This window comes from Epinephelus moara, chromosome 3 (genome assembly GCF_006386435.1).
Source record: "Epinephelus moara isolate mb chromosome 3, YSFRI_EMoa_1.0, whole genome shotgun sequence".
In the NCBI taxonomy this organism is placed as follows: domain Eukaryota; kingdom Metazoa; phylum Chordata; class Actinopteri; order Perciformes; family Serranidae; genus Epinephelus; species Epinephelus moara.
This window is the reverse complement of record NC_065508.1, coordinates 17,103,985-17,122,083: the sequence shown is the minus strand read 5'-3', so window position 1 is coordinate 17,122,083 and position 18,099 is coordinate 17,103,985. Positions and strand designations below refer to the sequence as shown.

Below are 18,099 nucleotides of genomic sequence, written 5' to 3'. Positions count from 1 at the left end.
ATTGTGTATGACGTTCTAAGTTTCCTTAAGTTATGACGCTGCAAAATGATGAAACCTGAAAAGCAGGTGCATAACATGCCAGACAAATAATGCTGGTGCCTGACTCCTTGTGACGCAACAGTACATGTCTCAATGCCAGTACGCTTTTAGCTCTGTAATGTCACTCTGGAAACACTTGTTCCTGTCTGAACGCTCACAGGGTAAAGACACACCCTGAGGCGCACCTTTACTGCCAAACAGACATAGAAAAAAGATAAATCTCTTCCCTCCAAAAAACCTACAGGGACATCAGTGGTGCACAGCAATCACTTTTGATGATATAGGGCCTTTTCTGATGTGATGTGATGTGATGTGATGTGATGTAAAATCAAATTACTTCCTGTTCAGGAGATTGTTAAGCAACACGTTCAGGATAAAGACATTGTATGTGACATTCACCTGCTCAGGTTGACGTTTCAGGGGCGTGCCACATGTGTCACCTATTGATCCTGCATGAGAAAGTCACAGTGAATTCACACAGCAGCAGCAGCCAGCCAGCACACAGCTATAGAAACAAGTTTGTATCAGTAAAGAGAAGAAAATGCATGTTTAATGTCCGTGGTTTGGCTTTTAGTTCAAGGTTGGAATTTGCCCACGGGAAGTTATGTTCCGAGAAAATGAAGACAAAATCATGAAAGCTCCCGGAATTTGTTTTGATGGATCCTCATGTCGGCACATGTTTGCCCCCTTTGTCAGGTAAAGTGGTGGTTTTGGTGGTGTGTCTAATTTTCCTTAGTTACAAACCACAGCTCAGAAATCACAGCTGGATCTGGTTTGAATCTATTATTTGCCAATATTTACAGATAACTTGTATTTAATTCCCTTTATTTACTTCCTTATTTAACTTTTAAAATATCTTGCTGTTATTTTTGTGAATTTGTTTGGCTTTGTTTGTGAATATACTGTTTGATCTTAAGGTCAAGTATTAAGTGAAGTTACTGATAATATTTCTAAGAAAGGATGTTCCTGATATTCATCAGCAACACTGTGATGATAAAGTGATACTTAGATTATATCAAGGGGCTGGAGAAAACCTTCCCAGCAGGATGGCGCAGTGAAGTTTTCCTTTGCCAGAAACTTAAACAACACATCTGGATTTCTCTCGTCTTTTTTCATTTTTCATCGTTCCTCTCAATTACAATCAGCTTTGTGGCTGCTCTTACACATCTTGTTCTTACATGTCAGGAGCTGACTTCAGCTGTCTGCCCAGATTTCATGCCCCCGGAGCAGTGATTCATATTCTTATTAACTCCATTCACACCATCCTCCTCTGGACAAAATTGCTTGTTCTTTATTTTGTTCATTGCTCCATTTCTGGGAAAACCTTGAAGGCGCAGTGTGTGAAACTCACTGTCCTCTGATACTCAATCAACCACAATATGTTTAAAGTCACTCGTGTAATCTAGCAATACCTGTACCTTAGTAATACTGCTGTTATTTGTCACTACAGCTCATAATATTCTTTCATATTTTGGGGCTTCATCTTCTACTCCCACCACTGAACTTCTTATACAGTGTATGGGAACGACACAGCTTCATAACAGATGTAAACATCTTTGAAAAGCTCTGGCCTGAGTAAACATTCACCATTTGTTAATGGAAGCCAACATTTATTGTCTATACAGTGCAAAATGTACCACTCTCTATGCTGTTTGCACGTTGCTTTAGCTGTGATAAAGGTAATGTGTTTGCTCTGTTGTAATGAACTGTGATTACACTCAAAGGTGTGTCTGAGCAGGAATGTGTTCAAGAGTTTCATTTGTTATTCATCTCTTCAGGACGTTGTACGATATGGTTAATTGACTTAATGATGAGAACCAAAGAGAAAAACCTTTTAGCCATAATCACAGAAAAGGCCTTAAGCATTCATTGACGTGGGTGTCGTGGGAAGAGGTGCTTGTTATTAGCCTGAGAAGTTTTTTGTATGACTCACTCTTTTATCCCTTTGAAGTGCTGTGTAACAATAAGTACCAAAAGGGCCAAAAGTCACCACAAAGAAGCTTAAAGCAGACATTTATACCTTTGAAAAAGTGTTTAAATGACTGTGTTTGTTATGTGACAGAGTGAAGAGGCCAGGCTCACATGTCAAAGATCTACACTGGCTGTGCATACTTCTCCTCCTGGTCGTCCTATTAGCAGGTACGGTATGACATCAGCTGTGACAGGTTAGAATTGTTTGAAGACAATGGAGTGGCAGCGTCTGTCGTCTGGTAGCCTTATCTGGACTGACAACTCTGCACCTCTATTTATAAGTCGCAATGTCTGACAAGTCTGACATGCCAGTCATTCAGCATTCATCAAGTCACACACACACACACACACACACACACACACACCCGTGCGCGAATAAGTAAAATTTCCCTCTGAATTTATATCTCTACCTGTTATTCTAGTCTGCTGCCCGTTTCCTTATCACATTTTACAATGCTACAACTTCTTGTGAAGGAAGCTGAGCACAATTCAGAAACACTGGGCAAGTGCCATTTATCCCTGAGCTTATAAAATAACTTTTGTTTTTAAGGAACAAAATTAAAACTAGAATAGAGCTGCAACAATTAGTCAGTTAATGAATTAGTTGATTGACCGAAAATTAATTGTCAAAAATTGTCATCAATTGTCAGAGCCTTCAGCCGTTCTGTGTATTTATTTTCCCTATTTCTTTAGCTATTATTAACATACATCATGAGTCTTTAAAATCTCCAACAAATCAGTCAGCCCATGTGAGAATGAAACACAAGATAAAGGAATTCTTTACACTGATGTCTAGTGTCCACCGTACAGTATTATGACTGTGGGTCACAATAAAACTGAAGTTAAAGTTTGAATTTTTCTTTGTCATTTGTTCTGTGCTGACAAAAACTAATTATGGTTTCTTCCTCCCCAACAGGTCAGGCTTCCTGTAATGAGACCACTGCTTCCTCTCTTTCCAGTCCTACAACAAATGCACAGACTTCAGGTAAACCTGCAAAGCCTACAGAATCGTCCCACTCACTGCCATGTCAGGAGTACACTAATATTCCCTTAAGGAAGTTACAGTGGGTCCCTAGAAAAACAAGCAAAAGTTTATTTTCACAATGTGAATAAGAGTGAATACTCTCATCTTAGGCTTCACTTCCTCCACAGTTATCTCCTCAACTGTACTTAACAATGATAGAATCATGGTTTTAATCATATCTATCAACCAAAATCTTTTCAAATGGAGGTCCCTGCAAAATCTTATCATAGGGGTCCGTGACTTGATGTATATGAACTAATGTTAAAGGTTTTAGACATGATAAAGGTTAAGAGCCACTGGTTAAATCCACTGTATAATGATGCATCATATTGTTTCTGATGTAAGATTTTATCCCAAAGTAACTTACTTCAGTGTAAAGAAGCCCAAAATGGAAATATTGAGAATAAAATCTAATTCAAATTGTACTTAAGTAAGATATGTGACTGAATATAAGCTACTTATTTTGCACAGCTGGAATCAGAGTAACTTTAAACATTAAAACAATACTGACATGCACATGTGTACCTGTCCTGACATATGGGCATTTTTAATGTAAGAGATGCGTCCTAGTCTGTGTAAAAACTGCATTGTGAAGTTCAGCTGACGCTAATTTAAGGCTGGAAAGAAATATGTAATTGTCCTTTAAAATCAGTTTACCAGTTATGGAGAGTAAAAGAGGCTGTGAAAACACCTGTATACTGCCTCTGTGGTTCTAGGATTTTGATACGCTGCATTCATTTTGACTGTTTCTAAATCAGTCTCCTCAGCAACATTCTGTCTTTCCTTCTTTTGACAGTATTTTACCATGTTGCTGTCACCGTGGACGTCAATGGACAGAAGGATGAATCAAACATCACTGCTTGGGTATGTTGGGAAGCTGGTTGTTGACTAATTGTTAATAGTAATATAAATCCTGTGATTAAATATATTAAATATTGTGTTTTCCTTTTCTCAGCTTGAGGACGTGTTCCGAAACAACCTGCAGAGTTGCGTATCTCAGATCAACGAACAAACAACAGCCACACCTGCCTCTCCACACACTACATCTGCAAGCACTTCAAATGTGACGACACTCATGACGCCAGCGACAGCAACACTGCAGAGCTCTAATACAACTACAGCTGCAGCAAACACGACGTTACAGAGCTACAGCACAACACCGGCAGCAACGACATTAAGGAGCTCCAACACAACTACAACAGCAACAACAGCATCAGAAAGCTCCAACACAACTTCACCTGCAACAACAGCAGTAAAAGGCTCCAACACAACTACACCTGCAACAACAGCAGTAAAAGGCTCCAACACAACTGCAACAACAGCTTTTAAAACCCCCACCATGACTATAGCTGCAACAACAGCATTACAAAGCACCATCATAACTACACCTGCAACAACAACAGTATTAAAAAGCACCACCATGGCTACACCTGCAACAACAGCGTCAAAAACCACCACAATGGCTACAGCTGCAACAACAGCGTCAGAAACCACCACAATGGCTACAGCTGCAACAACAGCGTCAGAAACCACCACCATGGCTACACCTGCAACAACAGCGTCAGAAACCACCACAGTGGCTACACCTGCAACAACAGCGTCAAAAACCACCACAGTGGCTACAGCTGCAACAACAGCGTCAGAAACCACCACAGTGGCTACAGCTGCAACAACAGCGTCAGAAACCACCACAATGGCTACAGCTGCAACAACAACAGCAATAAAAAGCACCACCATGACTACTTTTGCCACAACAGCGTTACAAACCAGCACCAAAACTGCAACTGCAACAACAACAGCCTCAGAAACCATCAAGACAACTACTTTACCTGTCACCGGAGTGATCACTCAGACTGTTCTCAATGAAGACCAGAACAGGCCAACAAAGAGACCACCTCCCTCTCAGGCAAACAAGGAGCGTGTAGCTCGTGAAATCAGGAACAGTGTGACACAAACAAGGTATCACTGCAATGATTTCTTGTAAATAAATGAATGACTGAATGAAAGGGTGAATCTCCAAACATTTCAGACAACAATATGTCACCACAGTTTTTTGTGGATGTGAGGAGGAGGAGCAAAAAAAATCAGTCAGTGACCTAGATAGATAGATAGATAGATAGATAGATACTTTATTCATCTCCTTGGGGAATTTCAGGTATCCAGTATCTCCTGAATCTCTCAGTCCTGCAGCGCAGTGAGACAAGTTGCTCACTGCAGCTGCTCCTCTGTCTGACCAGTATGTTGTGGACAGGGTGGCCAACATTGTCCCTTATGCAGCTTATTCCAAGTGCGCCCCTCCACCGCAGTTCCCAGTGAGTCCAGTCCCCTGCCCAGCACTGAGCTGTCAGATAAAACCACAGTCAGATAAAACATGAACAGCACCATTAGCGTATGATGGCTAATGCTAACATTAGCCACCATACCTTACCGGTCATACCAGATCAAGTGAAACCTTTAGCAACAGAATATCTGGGTGTATTATATAAAGCAGGAATATGAATTCCACTTTTTATTTGTAAGAGGGAAAATGTGAAATCTCTTCTTTCAAAATGTATACAACTGGCTTTAAATCAATCTTGTTTTTCATCAGCGTCGTCTCAATTTATTTTTCAGTGCGATCACCAATGACCTGTATCAAGTAAGTTACCATTTAAATGTATCTATGGGTTACAGTGTGTGAATAGAGGGTTAATGAATATTAATTCATGTACTAACAGGGAATAGATGTTTCATGCACCACAAAGACTGCAATAAGGTAAGTGGAATAACAAAAATGTTCAAATGACTAAAACAAGTGTACAGAATCTGCCTGTTGTTAACAACAACCTTATACCTCAGAAAAACCAACTGCTCCGTGACGCTGCAGCTGAGGCATAGCATCCCCCCGTGCTGCATCCTCCGTACGCTTTGTGCAGCCAGTAAAGCTTCCTCTGACATCCATGTGGTGGGAAAAAAAGCAGATAGAATCCGTGAGTGTTGCATTATCTTAAATCCATAACTTACCTACCTAATGAGTTCCCATAGTGCATTCAACTCTCTGTCATTGAACAGGTGGACTAGAAAATGGGTGCAATAGCAATATACAAGAGGAAAACAGTTGTGTTTATACTGGACAAGCCGGTGCAGCATGGTAAGATGTTTGTTTGAGTTTCCTCTTTTCAACCCCCCAGCTTATTCATGAAATTAACAAGAACATGGCACTTTTTTCTTTTTTTTTGAAAAGCAGTATTTGTAATTTGATCTTTAGGGTAAATATATAGTACGATCGAGTCATTGCTTTAAATTTTTGAAACATTTTATGGGGTGCTGCACACTAATTTTTCAACTATCTTTAAATAGCCAAGAGACTGAGTCAGCATATGTGATTCCTCAACGCAACACAACTCACTGTGATGAAGGTGAGCCCTGAACATTTCCCTTAAACATCTTCAGATAACAGAAAGTAAAGGAAGTACTCAACCCCTTGTCACTGATACCCACAACAGACATTAAGACATCATTATGTCCACATAACATGAAGTCCAAGTAATTGTCACTTGAACTCGGACATTGTCTTGTTAAGCAGTTGTGAGGCCGCAGAGCTATTTTGAAGTTTTAAAGAAATAATTCAACATTTGTAGCTTTCTTGCCAAGAGTTTGAAAAGAAGATTGATATCACTTTGATATCTGTACGGTAAATATGAAAATATGAAAAAATAAAACATTATGTGAAAAATAAGACGGGTTTAATACTGCAAAAAGAAGTTAAAATGTGCTGTTGCTGTGTTCACACTGAGATTTGAATACAGTAACTAACATGCTTTGACTGTTTCAGAAAAGGGGAATAACGTCTGCAACTGCTCTGCTTACTGCAGTGGAACTGGTGAGTATTTTATCACCTAACAAGACAACCAGATTATTATCTAAAGAGATATAAACTCATATTGATTCTTTGTTTTCAGATGCATACTACACTTTTGAGATTTTTATAAAAGATACCAGCAAGATGAACCTTACGTATGTCTCGTCCCTGGTGAGTTTACATATTCTATGTGTGCATGTGTAAGTTTATATTGTAGTATTTGTCTTTAACTGTCAATTTTACATCACTTATCTGTTGATGCATCAGACTCTAACCTCTTGAATCTTTACAGATTTCTAAGCTTAAACAGCAACCAAACTGCCCTCCAAGTGCAGAGTGAGTTTTGCCATTCTTCAAACATATAAAAATAAAATTGTACATAAATAAATCCAATAAAAATAAATAACAATCTTTATAATGTTACTTTGCAGAGTTCCATGTCCATCATCCATCCTTGCATCTGAATACAAGGTAATCAGCAACCATAGCGTGATCATATTGCCTGAATTTCCTGCTAAGATTATTTTGACTATTTGCTGGACTAATGCTGATCCAAATGATATCAACCTATTTTTGCCACAATGTACCTTGTATGTATCTGTAACTGATTTACAAGAGCGATCCAGTTGAAATATTTTGTTTCTGAGTCATGCATTTCATTGAGGAAACTGAAACTGTCTTATCACAAAAATGCATCAAGTACAATTTTATGGCTTTTGTGCAGAGTTTCTCCTTTTGTGACACAGTTTGTACATGAAATACAACATTTGGGACCAGTTACACAGAACATCTTAAGTTTTCTCCCTCAAGTATGACACTTGAGGCTTAATTTCTACTTAGCTGAGGGACTTACACAGTTGCACAGAATCCCTTTAAAGGTTTCCTTAGTTAAGGAAAAACATTAACTCATTTACAGCGTTGAAAGAGGTTTTACAGCGGTAAAAGTTTCCATGGAGATTGTTTGTTTGCTTGGACTCACGCTTTTGATGCCTGTTATCATCTCACAAAGTTGGCTTATAGTTAGATATTGGAAAAATGGCACAAGAAAAGAAGACAAGAAAACCATATTGGTCAGAGGAGGAAAAGATTATACTTCTGGATGAATACAATCATAGAAAGTACATTGTACAAAGTAAATTTGATCCCCAAATACCAGATTGTAGGAAGAAACTGCAACAAAAAATAATTCAGTCAAATCTATAGTGTAAACATAATTATAGTTATAATTATAGTGGTTTTTTTTGGGGTTTTTTGTACAATTAAAACACAAAAAAGGCAATTGAATAATGGAATACAGTGCAGGGAGAGGCCAAAAATCCCAGGGGGCTTATTTAAAGCCTCCACACGGGCCTTTTACAAAGTTATTAAGAACTCAAAGGTACAGAAAGATAAAGAACAATACATAAAATGATACAAGTGATAACAAACTACTAATAACAAAATATGTTTGATTGCAACAAAAAAACAGCAATAATAGTATCAATTTAAGAGCAGAAAATGGTCATGTTGCAGTTAAGATAGAGTCAGAGGTACCTTAAGTTTTTTTTTTTTTTTTTTTTTACCTTGCTTTGGTTGCTAAGGTCTTTTGTGCAACAGTCTTGGGATTCCTTCAGTATGAGACCAATGCAAGGAGAAAAACATAAGTACTTAAGTGAGTGTTTGAAGGAAACCTTAAGATGAAGACTTAAGGGGGTTTTATGCAACCAGTTTTGTTATGAGGAAACCTTGACTAGGACTTTAAGGAAAAATCTTAACCTAAGGTGTTTTGTGTAACCGGCCCCTGGCACTAACTGACACTTTTCAAGCCCAGACAGTATTTTGGGGGACTTTTTTTTATCTTTTAATGCACAGAAGAATATTTTGTATCAAAAATACAATTTTTTTAACTATATTTTATATTTATTTATATTTTTTATTATTTAATTATTTTAATATATTACTTCAACATAATCACTTGAGATAGTTTGACGAAAATGAAAATTTCTTCTCAGGATGCCAATGTGACATGTGGACTCAATGAGGCAAAGTGAGTATAATCATATAGTAGCTTTGAAGGAACATATTTAATTTGCTGATACATTTGTAACTGACACCTGTGCACCTCTGATTTTTTTTCAAAATTCTAGTCTTCAAAGCTGCAGTGTGATTTTAGTCTTTGCCCATGAGGTTCCTATCTGTAACGTGTCGACAGCCGTGATCAATGTGTTTCAGTCTGTGAAAGAAATTAGTTTCAATGGACAGGTGACCCGAGCAGGTGTGTATATTTGATACAAGGAAACAAGTCAGTTCAGTTCATACAGTCAAGAATAACTGAGGGGAATCCTGTAACACTCCTTATTTGTGTTTTTTCTTTTATGTCATGCAGCAATTTGTGGAAATTCAGAAGTCAACAGCAACCCACTAAAATCGGAGTTCAAGTGGGACATAGTTTACCTAAAGCCTGCCTCCTTTTGTACAACAGAAGAGTCTAACAACCTCACTTGGTTTGTATGATCTTCTTATGATCCCATCTATTGCAATATTTAAGAGCTGTTTGTATCGTAGCTGATCAACATGTAACACCTGATGATGAACATTTCTAAATACTTTTACACAAGATCTTAATTTCTCTTTTTTATTTGTAGTCCAAATGGAGTAAATGTGCTTGTGCTGATGGATGAGCAGTGCAATCAGAGGGTTTTTACCACACCTAGCCCAAACGTGACAACCACACTCAGCCCAAACGTGACAACGGCAGAACCAAACACCACCACCCCGTCTGCGAATGTAACTTCATCCCCACTGAACACAACAGCTCAAGCCCTGAATGCCACCACCACCAGCTCTCCTGCTAATGTCACAGCGACAGGTTTGTTATCACCTCAGCAGCACTGTGTATAGCTCTGTTTCAGTCCTTACATCATTATTGCATCATTTATAGTGTCCTCTTTAAATTGTGTTGACCACAGCTGACAGCCAAGCCAACGCGCTGCTTGACCTGACCGGAGACGTGTCCAGTCTGAACTCCAGCCAGGTGGATCAGCTTGTGTCCCAGCTGGAGAATCTGTTGTCAGGCCCGACTGTCAGCCTGGCGCTGGGAAACACCTCTGTCCGCATCGTCAGTAATCTATTGGGTGCTTCTCCTGAGGTGCTGTCCGACTCCTCCAACAGGTTACAGATTAATTTATCTATAATTCTTTATTATGTACAGTAAAAAAAGAAATTCAATAGTGTAACTCAGAGGTTCCTGACTTTTTTTTTGCACCTGTTGCAAGCGGTAATTGTCCTCCACACCTGATTACTAAACATACTGAAATGTAAAGTTAGACCACTAGAGATTGTATAAAAGTAATGGACAAAGTCACCATGAAGTCATCTAGCCTATTGCTCAGTGGACTCCCATTTGGAGACCTTGAGTTTACCATTTAGACTGTCGCCATCTTGGATTTTTGGAGGCAGAAGTTATATTTGGACAAGAGGGTGGAGCTAACCCTGATGCTAGCTGCTACTTTGTTAGCATGGTGCATTTACAGTCTATGGTTGACTGTGATAATGTTAATGCTGATGCTAATTTTCATCAGCAAAAAAAGCAGGCTTAAACCATTAAAACCAAATATACTTACTGGAAAAAATGGACTCCTTAGAGCAGTGGTCAGCAACGGTAACTATCAAAAGAGCCATTCTGAGGCCTAGTTCAGGGCCACGGCCCAGAGGTTGGGAACCACTAGAGTAACTGAATTATCTCTAATATCATAATCACTCATATTTTGCATAATACCAGTTCATTTCTTTTTCTTTCTTTGTTTTTCACCAGGATCATAGGGATTGTTGATACAGTGGGGTTGAAGCTGGTCCTTGATGGAGAGGCTCAGACCCTCTTGTCCCCGGCTGTGGCTTTGTCTGTGAAACCAGCAGATGGCAGCAACTTTCAGGAAACATTCTTCTCCATCTCAGACCCCAATGATGTCCAGGTACGACATGAGCAGTCCACTTTATTTCATCTGCATGAAGTGTTGTATAGGTAATACATCACAACATTTGTGATGCTGTTTAGATGAGTGCGATCGTGTGAGACGCTGGTTATTCTTAAGCAGATGTTCGTGTTTCAGAGTTTAGAGATTAGTAACTAAGTACTCTAGCCAAGTAGTGTGTGCAATTTTAGAAAACTTGTACATGACTTAAGCATTTCCATTTTATGCTACTTAATCCACTACATTTCAGAGGGAAATACAATAAAGTGTTAGTTTAGATTATATCTGTGGTTTTTGTCTTGTGACCAATTACAAAAATGCAGCGTCCTGTTTGGGGCCCTTGTTTTCAGCTCCAACACAAGGGCATTTCCCATCTAAATTTTTCCGATGGAAAATACCAAAGTATGACTACTTGTGCAGCAAAAAAAAAAAAAACATCTTCTTTCCTCTGTGACCTTTTGAAGGGGACCTGACCCCTAGGTTGGGAAACACTGGACTTAACTGTTTGTAAAGTAGATAAAGCAGCTCCTCCTCAACTTGTAAATGCTGCCCATATGTTGATGCACCTAAAGCACAATTTGCTGATAATACTTCTGTGGTTTTACTTAAGTAGACTAGGATTTTAAGTGCAAAACTTTTTGTTGATTTTTGTTTTTAGATTGTTGCAAAACATTTACTTAGTTAACGGATCTGAGTACTTCTTCCACAACTGAAACTTAAGCTCCTGCAGCCACATTTTGGAACAGGCAGTAAGGAGTAAAACAATCTGGACCCACTTAAAACTATCTGATATTTGTTAAAGCATTGTTTGCAAGAGGATGAGTAATCCCAGAGGCATTAACGGGCTCGTTGACAGCAAACAGACATTTTTCACAATAGAAACGTTGATGTGTCACAGCATGAAACGCACAGGAGTAATTAATGACAGGAATCGTTTATGGCTGCTTTCCAATGATGTGTTCCAGCTCCAGCGCCTTGGTATTTTGCTGGCAAGGCCTTGTTATTGGTATTTGTTCCATTTGCATTTTTCCTGCCGTGGAAAAGTGTCTTCATATGTCCTGCTGCACGTGCAATGATTAGAAATAGTTCTCCAACATAACCTGAACATGGAATTCCTTGTAAACAATAAATTCAGTTAATTTAATTTGAAACACTAATCTATGTCTGGAAAAAAATACCTGCAATAATACATAATCTTGACGTTAGCTGCATTCAGTATATTTCAGAAATGTGGAAAGCGGTTTCTGCTTCTGTTGCATGGAAACATTCAATTAGGTGAACTAGGTCAGCCTACTTCCCTTCATCACAACCACACGACTTTTTTAATATGATTTCTGCGGGTACATCCCTGGATTACACTTGTTTTTGTACATGTGGCACCCAAGAAGAAATGGGTTGAGCTATTACAGCTCAGCTACTGCAAACAATGATCTCTGACAGATTGGTGTCAGTTGCCCCAAATAAAAAAGTGGTATTAAAACTCTATGACGATAAAATCTAGTCGTTAAGCCTGTGTATTTCTGTTCATGTCCCACGTGTGTTGCAGGTTCGCGGGGATCCCAGGCTCAGAAGGAGTGTGAGAAAAGACTCCTCCATACCTCAGGGCTCCATCAGGCTGCCCCCCACCCTCACACAGAGTTTGACCTCTGAGCAACAGCAGCTGGTCTCCAGAGTCCAGTTCAATTTCTACCAGGAGAGCACAGTGTACCAGGTCTATACATTTAACAAACGTCACATTCAAAAGAACTCTGACACACTTGGCTTTACTACAATACAGAAATGTGTTGCTTTAATCATCTGTGTTTTTAATTTTACACCCCTGAATTAGCGCTCTAACAGAAACTTATGGACTATATTTTAAATTACATATGGCAACACTGTCTTTACAAACTAATAACCTGTGTTCACTCTAAATGGTCATGCAGGACAGATCTTTGGGAAAACGCAAACTCAATAGTGGGATCCTGGGAGCGAGTGTGGCCAACCTGTCAATCAAAGAACTGCAGGACGACGTTGTAATTCACCTGAAGAACATGGAGCCTGTTCCAGTGAGTCAGTTTAAAAAAATGTTTTTTTAAGGACATGGGATATTTACTGACAGACTTAAATCTATAGACAAAGGTAAACCGGCACAGGTAGCGCACAGCCACTTCAAATTTGAATTCTCTCTGGGGAAAACAAATATAAGACAAAGGTGAAATTTTCATGTGTTTTAGCAGATTAAATACAGACAGGCCACAAACATGCCGCAAGATTAATAGTGGTCTTTCGTCTCGTGTCTTTTCCCAAACTACAGGCTAATTTTGTGGCTACGTGTGTTTTCTGGGACTTTACATTAAATGGTAAGTTTTCCAACTGTGTCAATCAGAAATAAGTAAAAATAAATCAAGATAAAAATATGATTCATCCATGTTTTCTTTTGGCAGACGGATCAGGTGGTTGGAATCCGAGAGGCTGTTCTGTCCGAAACAGCACTGACAATGAGACAATATGTGGCTGCAATCATTTAACTAGTTTTGCTATACTGCTGGTGAGATGATCATCATATTTCTATATTTTCATGCATCCTTTTGTTGGGTAAACACTTTTCCACTCTGCTGTAACTTTACCTTGTTTCTTCGCTTTCTCACAGGACCTCTCCAGAGAGACTCTCACCAGTCGTGTGCAGGCCACCATCCTCACCTTTATCACATATATTGGCTGTGGAATCTCTGCCATCTTCCTCTCCATCACCCTCCTCACCTACTTGTCTTTTGGGTGAGTGTCGAGAGCCATAAGATAGATTACACACATCCAGCTTTTTATAAATACCACTTAAGTAGCATGCATTGTTGTCTGCAGTGCCTAATGCTGTTATTTGGCATTTACATGTCCTGAATGAAAGGAAAGACTGCTCCTTAAGTGAGCTGTGCAGTTTTTATAACATGCTGGAGGGTGTTCCTGTCCCGAGCAGCATAGTTTTCATACCAGACTGTGACTGAACTGGTGAGGACACTCGACTGTACATCTGTAAAAGTTGCTGAGGGTATCGGTTGGCATGCCAAATTTCCTCAGCTTTCTTAAGATGTAGAGTCGCTGCTAGGATTTCTTGATGATCTGCCATGTGTTGTGAGACCAGGTTAGATCCTCGCTGATGTGGGTGCCAAGAAATTTAAAGGTTCTCACCCTCTCTTCCTCTGTCTCACCCATGTGTAGTGGCATGTGCTGCCCTTTACCCCTCCTAGTTATCATCTCCTTGGTCTTATCTGCATTTGGGGAGAGATTATTTGATAGCAGTTCACATACAGGTATGATGATCTTGGCTTTGTCAGTAATATAGACAATGCTAACACATTATAAAAAGTGTTTTCAACTTTTTAAATAACAGTTTCATGGCAGTTCATCTTGTGATGTTGAACAACATTCTGCCTGAGCAACTGTTACACACAGTGTAGCATAGTATAATAGTGAGACATTATCAAATGTGAAAGCGGCTTTCTCGATTATCCTGACCACCAAACAAACACAACATATATAAAAACTGATAACAGATCTATATTATTTTATCCCTTAGGCTGCCATTTATTACTTCTGGAGATCAAAAGTGGATCTGGTTTGCAATGCAGTATTAAGAATGTGCAAAATTCAGGAAAACTAGAAAGAGGCAGATCTTTTTTCCACAGCACATTTTACAGTAGATGCATTGTTCACTGAGAAGAGTCCACTGAGATGCGTCATGTTGTCTAAATCATTTGAACATTGCAGGAAGTTGCGGAAGGACATTCCATCCAAAATCCTAATCCAGCTGTGTATGGCTCTGCTGCTGCTGAACCTGGTCTTTCTGGTGGATGCGTGGCTGGCGCTCTACCCCGACGCTGTGGGCCTCTGCATCTCCACTGCCTGGTTCCTTCATTACTTCCTGCTGGTCACCTTCACCTGGATGGGACTTGAGGCCGTCCACATGTACGTGGCCCTCGTGAAAGTCTTCAATAGCCACGTATCACGCTACATGCTGAAGTTCTCGGTGGTCGGCTGGGGCGTCCCGATGATTGTGGTCATTATTGTCATTGCGATTGACAAGGATAACTACGGTCTTGTCTCCTACGGAAAGTTTTCCGATGGCACTAGTGATGACTTGTGAGTCTTCTGACAGATGCCTTACATGCACATTATTCTACACACTATTAGACACATGAAATAAAACCTGCACAAAATGAAAAACTAACCTTTTAATTCTCTTCCATCCATGTCCTCTCCCACAGCTGCTGGCTGAAAAACGACATTGCTTTCTATGTGGCAGTGGTGGCATATTTCTGCGTAATTTTCCTTTTCAACCTCGCCATGTTTGTGGTGGTGTTGGTCCAGCTGTGTCGGATAAAGAGGCAGAACCCTCACAATGCTCAGCACCGCACCACGCTGCAGGATGTGCGCAGTGTGGCGGGGATAACTGTCCTCCTGGGCCTCACTTGGGGTTTTGCCTTTTTTGCCTGGGGGCCCCTTAACCTGCCGTTCATGTACCTCTTTGCCATCTTTAACTCCTTGCAAGGTGAGTTGACTTATTTGTGTCTGGGCGTTCTCATGATAGTGAGTCTATTAACACCTGGGTAAGGTCCTTTTTTTGGCCACCCGGGCTGATCACAGCCATTCATAACAATTCTGTTCCAGCAGACGCACTGCAACTTGTTTCACAAGCATCCCAGAAGCTTATAAAATACGAGCCTGGTCGCTCTGAATCGCTCCTGTTGTGTTTTTTTTTAAACAATTTTGAACTACTGCAACTACAAGAGGTCCTGGAGCATACAGTCATAAATATGCACACACAATATGAGGCTGATTGCTCCAGTAGTTTGTGAGATAAGCTGGGGACAGACAGATACACACACTCACACTACACACACTCACACATACAACCAAACGCTTGATCTCCTCAAAACTTATATCTGGCAGAATGATGGCCGGGGCCCTGATCACACAGAAAGCGTTTTAGCAGCTGGAGCTCCTTTTTGTAATTGTTTTTCTTTGAACTTTTCGAGCTGAAAAACTTCATCTCGGTGCGGAAAAACTTCATCTCTTTTTTCGTCAGCTTTTTTCCCATTGTTCAATTGGATGAACTGAGAAGCAGGCCTTCTGTGGCAGCCACAACAACAAGTTTACAGTTGGCAAACAATGGAGGACAAACTGGTGGTAGCAGTTGCAGAGCTATACAACCTGACGATAGACAGCAGGTTGTCAAACTGCCCCCGAGTCATCCTAAAATATGTCTGGAAACAGTTAGCATGGAGGCTAAGCTCCTGGACCAACTGGTGGTACTCCCTGTGATCCCCCCTCTTTTTTAGGGTCTCATGTACCCACAAAGACCTCTGTTTCCCTGTGCCCAACAAACTATTTACTGACAGCCTCTCACCCTCAGCTAGAGCTAGAGCATCTACCCTCTACTCAGTGCCATGGGCCTCGCATTTTGCAACCTGCAAAATGCTTTCTGTGTGATCAGGGCCTAAAACTACAATAATAGCGCCCAAGTTATTAATCGTAATAATCCTTTATTAAGTTTTGGTCAGGTAGCGCTCATCTTTCAGACAAAATGTGGAGAAAGGTAGACCAAAAACTTAAAAACACTAACAGCATAAACTTAGACACACTGTGTATGCATGTAATATACATACAAAGGCTCTTTCTGTTTTGCAGGTTTCTTTATATTTGTGTTCTACTGTGCGGTGAAAGAAAACGTGAGAAGGCAATGGAGGACGTACCTGTGCTGCGGCAAAATGAGACTAGCAGAGAACTCAGGTTAGAGATGATCACGACTCTACCAACTTGGCTGTAAACCTTCACATGTTTGGTCTTTTTAATCTAGTCCTTCAAAGTAACTGATTGCATCAGTTGCCTGTTGGTAATTTATTACACAATGATTATGTTACAATTTTTGTCTTGTGGGATTTCTTTTAACAGAATGGAGCCGCACTGCAACACAGAAGACTGTGAAGAAGTCATCAATGACCAAACTGAGATCTCTTAATTCCTCAAAGTCCTCCCAGTCCAATAACTCATCCAGCTCCACCTCTTTCCTCGTCAGTGACTCTTCAGAGCAGATTAATGGCATTGGTAAGTGAAGACATTCGGCCACTGATTGTGCCAGTAATTCATACACGATATTTTAATTTTAGTAGTAATCAACCTGACAAACTATGTTAAAAACAGATTTTATTGCTGCAGCTCTTTAAATATGTTGACACCCCTGGTCTTGGCAGATTCTGAGCTTACAGTGGCCAGGAGCCCACCGTCATATAGCCTAGGCATGCATTTGCAAAAATGGAAATAACGCAGTAATGCTGTGTTACAGGTAGCCCGTTTGAAGACAGAATAATCACAGCGGATGAAGACCCCAGTATGGACGTGGTCCTCAATGAGATCAACAGACAGTACAGAGATCGACAAGCCTCCTGATCCAGAGAGGATACAACAGACTGTTAAATGGCTCTTAATTTGAAACACCTGTACATACTGTAGTAATAGATAGTAATTTATGTACCATCCATTTGCACATCATATGTATTATATGGAAATCCTACATTATAAATGGCACTTGATTTTTGAACACTTTTTATATACTCATACTGAACACTTATTGTATTTGCACAAAAAACAAACAAAAAACATTTATTCACTGGTACTGTGATGTTATCAGTATAAGTAGTCAAATTTCAGTGGTGCATTGCACACACTGACTCATGGTCAACAAGTCAATATCAACGCAAGCCAACAGACCGACACCAGTTTTGAGCTTAAATTACTTTTTTGTAATTGCAAAATAAAAAGAATTATGTTTGTATTTATCATAGTTTTTTGTTATTATTCTCAACTGTATTAGAGCTAACTCTGTCAGGTGTTAGGTGGTGGGAAAGTGGAGACTCTGATACTCTAAAAAGTAAGGGGAACTGCGAAAGTCATCAGGGTTCATCCTATGGGGGACAAACATTTCTGTAAAGTGGCAATCTATCCAATAGTTTCACTTCAGGCTAAAGATGTCAGCAATCAGTTCAGGAAAGACCCAAATGCAGAGCAGCAGGCAGGTTTAAGGTTTAACCAACAGCAAGCTTTAGTAAAGCAGATAAAAGATATCCAGAACAGGCAGGTAACTGAAAGTCCAAATGAAAGAAGATCCAACACTGAACTGAAAACAAACAGAACACAAGACACCAGGCAGGACACAACACCAAGAACACAGGGATGAACACAAAACGAACGCAGACGAACTGACAAGGAACAAAGGGAAACACAGAAAACTAATCACAAGA

General features: G+C 39.9%; 1 protein-coding gene across 1 annotated transcript; it reads left to right on the top strand.

Annotated features, from left to right (window-relative positions):
- Positions 1–509: 509 nt before the first annotated feature.
- On the top strand, positions 510–17,712 carry LOC126387776 (adhesion G-protein coupled receptor G2). The gene is made up of 30 exons (XM_050040434.1): positions 510–735; positions 2,102–2,178; positions 2,927–2,995; positions 3,831–3,898; positions 3,990–4,993; positions 5,648–5,672; positions 5,752–5,789; positions 5,873–6,003; positions 6,086–6,164; positions 6,374–6,432; positions 6,849–6,896; positions 6,976–7,046; positions 7,168–7,211; positions 7,307–7,346; positions 8,867–8,901; positions 9,002–9,129; positions 9,241–9,358; positions 9,500–9,723; positions 9,824–10,025; positions 10,669–10,825; positions 12,372–12,536; positions 12,751–12,873; positions 13,122–13,167; positions 13,252–13,355; positions 13,458–13,582; positions 14,570–14,941; positions 15,067–15,350; positions 16,490–16,591; positions 16,754–16,906; positions 17,145–17,712. Exons 1-30 carry the CDS (start codon positions 644–646, stop codon positions 17,246–17,248), a joined length of 4,287 nt encoding a protein of 1,428 aa, XP_049896391.1. The 5' UTR covers positions 510–643; the 3' UTR covers positions 17,249–17,712.
- The last annotated feature ends 387 nt before the right edge of the window (positions 17,713–18,099 follow it).

What these genes read in the sequence shown, in the direction of transcription:
- LOC126387776 (XM_050040434.1), top strand. Translation starts at nt 644, where the DNA reads ATGTTCCGAGAAAATGAAGACAAAATCATGAAAGCTCCCGGAATTTGT. An exon ending in AAAAAAAGCAGATAGAATCC is followed by an intron (nt 6,004 to 6,085) that starts GTGAGTGTTGCA and finishes GTCATTGAACAG; the next exon opens with GTGGACTAGAAAATGGGTGC. An exon ending in TGCTAATGTCACAGCGACAG is followed by an intron (nt 9,724 to 9,823) that starts GTTTGTTATCAC and finishes TGTTGACCACAG; the next exon opens with CTGACAGCCAAGCCAACGCG.